Source organism: Sinocyclocheilus anshuiensis, unplaced genomic scaffold (assembly GCF_001515605.1).
Source record: "Sinocyclocheilus anshuiensis isolate Anshui unplaced genomic scaffold, SAMN03320099.WGS_v1.1 scaffold1222, whole genome shotgun sequence".
NCBI classification, from domain to species: domain Eukaryota; kingdom Metazoa; phylum Chordata; class Actinopteri; order Cypriniformes; family Cyprinidae; genus Sinocyclocheilus; species Sinocyclocheilus anshuiensis.
The window spans coordinates 308,001-311,695 of NW_015555818.1; the positions used below are offsets into that span (position 1 = coordinate 308,001).

General features: G+C 33.7%; 1 protein-coding gene across 9 annotated transcripts in view; it reads right to left on the reverse strand.

Annotated features, from left to right (window-relative positions):
- LOC107675223 (probable serine/threonine-protein kinase kinX) overlaps positions 1-3,695 on the reverse strand; it is a 42,792-nt gene that overhangs the window by 7,560 nt on the left and 31,537 nt on the right. For 7 of the 9 annotated variants that reach the window (XM_016469498.1, XM_016469492.1, XM_016469499.1 and 4 more), the window contains 13 exons: positions 3,358-3,402; positions 3,193-3,237; positions 3,024-3,068; positions 2,274-2,330; positions 2,076-2,129; positions 1,910-1,957; positions 1,720-1,770; positions 1,578-1,625; positions 1,420-1,467; positions 1,272-1,319; positions 1,154-1,189; positions 1,036-1,083; positions 725-772 (listed from right to left, as the gene is read on the reverse strand). In XM_016469498.1, coding sequence (XP_016324984.1) covers positions 725-772; positions 1,036-1,083; positions 1,154-1,189; positions 1,272-1,319; positions 1,420-1,467; positions 1,578-1,625; positions 1,720-1,770; positions 1,910-1,957; positions 2,076-2,129; positions 2,274-2,330; positions 3,024-3,068; positions 3,193-3,237; positions 3,358-3,402 — 621 coding nt within the window. The remainder of the gene's footprint in view (positions 1-724; positions 773-1,035; positions 1,084-1,153; positions 1,190-1,271; positions 1,320-1,419; positions 1,468-1,577; positions 1,626-1,719; positions 1,771-1,909; positions 1,958-2,075; positions 2,130-2,273; positions 2,331-3,023; positions 3,069-3,192; positions 3,238-3,357; positions 3,403-3,695) is intronic. The other 2 variants (XM_016469493.1, XM_016469495.1) reach the window with 2 other exon arrangements.

Sequence of the window (3,695 nt, forward strand, 5' to 3'; positions counted from 1 at the left end):
GAGGTTTAAGGGGGTCTGAATACTTTCCGTACCCACTGTAGCTGTTTGGAGTATTACTGATTGAAAAATCCAGTAGGTCTTCAACACATTCATGCTTATTATTACTAATTTTACTAATTTTAAATTTACCCACTGAAACCTCTTTATAAAAACAGGAGATTCAAAAATTCAAACAATATATATATATTTAGATGCATATTTAGATATTTAGATGTTTAGATGTTTAGATGCAAATAAACAAAATCGCACATGGAGAAAACCATACAACGACAAATCATTTTCAATTCACACAAATCTAGAAGCTTTTGTAAGCAATCGATCCAAAAGTAAAGTAAAGGAGCAATGTGCAATTCAACCAAAGGTATAACATGTATAGCAGAAACCACTACATTTACTCTCAGCAAAACTCTGACCAACACTTAAAAAACAACAGCATGGCGGAATATTTTATGACATTGCCAGGGGGTGGCTAACAGGTACTTGCCTATAGAAGCGAGACAAATATCATCCAGTGTGAAATATTTATAGCTGTTACCAATTTCTAAACACCCAGTTTAGGATACAATTGAACCTCTTTCTGTGAGTATTAAAGGAACTAATACAAGAGAATAATACAAGGATTAAGACTTCTTCTTTCAGAACTTTAAGCTTTCGACTATGAAAAGCTATACATTTAAGCTATAAATATATGTGCACTGTATGTATAAGCTGTGCAGTAGGTTACCTTTATGTGAGGTTGTTGTTACTTTTGCCTTCTTTGTTACTGCTGGCTCTAGTGAGAAAAAGATGTTCAAGATTCATGGTGCGGTACTTGTCTTAAAGAATCAAAATAAAAGGAAATGAAAAACAAGTTCTTGACAATGATATTTATTCTCTGATTATTTTTAATGAAGCATATCTGTATCAATTTATTTCACAGGTAAACACAGGAGAATTTATGATGGAATAAATAAATAAATGGATAAATGCATGAAATATAATATTACATTATGTGTATATAATATATTATAAATAATATGCCACAATAAAATGTACCTATCTTAGTAGAGGTAGGTTTTGCCTTTTCTTTAGTGATCACTCGCTCTGTAAAAAAGGAAATAATAAGCTACTGCTCATATATAACTACTGCAAAGTCTTCCTGAACCATAATTACCTGTCCTTTTAGACCTCTCTTTCACAGCAATCAGCCCTAAATCATAAAAAAAAGATTTATTTAGTAAGAAAATAAATTTACAATTTTAATTTAGCCATAATTTTTCTATTATCCTTACCTTTCTTTGCCACTGCAGGTTTTACTTTGGCTTTAGCAACTGTGGGCTCTTGAACATACACAAAATGAAATATAAATGCATCTTCTCCAACATGATTAGTGGTACTATAAACTCACATACTGCCTTTTCATTTTAAATCGGATCTCACCCTTCTTCGCAGGAGCTGCTTTGGCTTTTTCTTTTGGCGCAGCTGGTTCTGAAATTGGAGGTCAAAGGTTATTACTTGCTTCAGGTCTGTTAACATAACTAGAAAAATATAATACATTCTTACTACTGGCACGAACTCGAGACTAATTACTACTATACCTTTCTTTTTAGTGGCTTGTTTTGGCTTTGCCTTAGCAGCGTCTGGTTCTTAAGCAAAGGAAACATTACATCAGATTTTTTTTTTAAATAGTAAATGATTATCATTTAGAATTAAATCTCAAATATATTTTGCAGTAAACACCTTTCAGTAAAGTTGGAGCTTGATGAGTTGTTAAAATCGGAACTTCTGATTCTGAAAAAAACAGTGGTGTTAAAAACTCTTGTGATGTATTAATTCTTAATATTGTTGGCATTGATAGCCACATGATTTAATTAGTAATAATAACAGATGTCAGTCATCTGTATAAATGCATTAAAATAGTTTTGAATACCTGGAATAGCCGATGGTGGTAATGGGCTACTTGTAACTATATGATGCACTGTAAGATAAAAGATTAAGTACATTTCAGGGCATTAAAGAACATTTGAAGCATGTTTAAAGGCATTTTATGTAAAGCACATTGAGTTACAGTAATTGTAGGGGACTGCATTACTCACCATACCAGCCAGGTGGCGCTGGGCAGTACACAGGTGTTGGTCGGCACATAGGAACTGTTTCACCAGGTTGTGAAAAGAAAGATTCAGAGTTACAACAGACTGACTGTAGATTGCGTGCTATTGCTGCTGTCTTTTTGCATTATGTGAATGTAGCGCAATGTAATATTAAAAAGTCACAAGGCTATGAGTTGCACTCACGATCCTGTATCGGAGCTGGAGCAGCTGACACTTCCATGTCCTCTGAGGCTCGAGATCCTGTTATTAGGAGAAGGGAAAGCACCGCTGTCATATAGTTAGATCAAATGGAATTTCAAATTTGCCATCAACGGTTGAGCCAAAAATGTAAAATCTGTCATCATTCACTCATTGATCAAATCCTGTATGATTTCTTTCTTCTGTAGAACACAAAAGAAGATGTTAAGCAGGATGTTCATGCTGTTCTTTTTCATATAGGCCTATAATGAAAATAAATTGTATCCAGGGCCTTTCAGGCTCCAGAAATGACATGAAAGCATTATAACAGCACATGATTTGTGCCCAGTATCTGAAATCATATCGTCATAAGTTGTTTGGCACTCAAAATCTTCCTCTCCACGGTAGGTTGAATTTGTGTGATTTGAATATGTGCATATTTAATTTTGCAGATTTGGAATCTTGGATTTGGACTTGGATTTTTGGATTTGGTATATCGCTCACAATTTATATGGACCACTTTTTATGGTGCTTTTTGTTTGTTTTTGTCATTTTTAGAGCTTGATAGTCTCTCGTTGCCATTCATGTACATTATGTGGAAAAGAGTGTGTGAACATTCAGCAAAGTATCTTCTTTGAAGAAAGAAAGTCACATGAGTTTGTAGCGACATGAGGGTGAATATGATGGCAGAACTTTTATTTATGGATGAACTATCCCTTTAAAGAAGTAAAGTATGATCAGATCATGTGGATTTACTTCTCGTTTTGGGTATGTTGACAACCGCTGCCTTTGCTTTTGGAGCTGTGAAGCAGAGAGCAAATTTGATTCTGCAATATTCATCGCTATGATTATAAAAATCATTTGAAACAAGTATGGGTATGATGATATAAAAAGGCAGGCACACATTGTGCTTGTTCTTTTTTACCTTTCTTTGCTTTCTCTAGTCTTGTTCTTATTGGAGCCTCTTTTTCTGATGAGCAAATGTTAGTGAGGAGGCGAAAAAAAGGACTTCAGTACAATATTCTTCCACAAACAAATGCCTATCTATATTTAATATTCTGATCTGAGAAAAAAAACAATAACTCTGCACCTTTTCTCTGTTTAAGCAGGGGTTCCCTTCTCTTAGTCTCTGCTTCTGGAGAATGAAAACATATTAAACAATATAAAATTAGCTTTCAGATCAAAACATGTATGATTAACTTCAGATTTGCTCAGCTGAAAATTAATTTTCAAACTTTACAGTGTTTGCTGGCATAATGAGAACATTGTGTCAAATGCACCATAAAGGACGTTTAATTGGAAACTTATATTTTTAATTTTTATTAACTGTGGAAATAAACAAATTTAATTTGAATTTAGGAATAAATTAATTTCCTAAAGTGAAAAATTGGCATGAAATGTCCCATAATGCTGTTGGCTCACAATGCT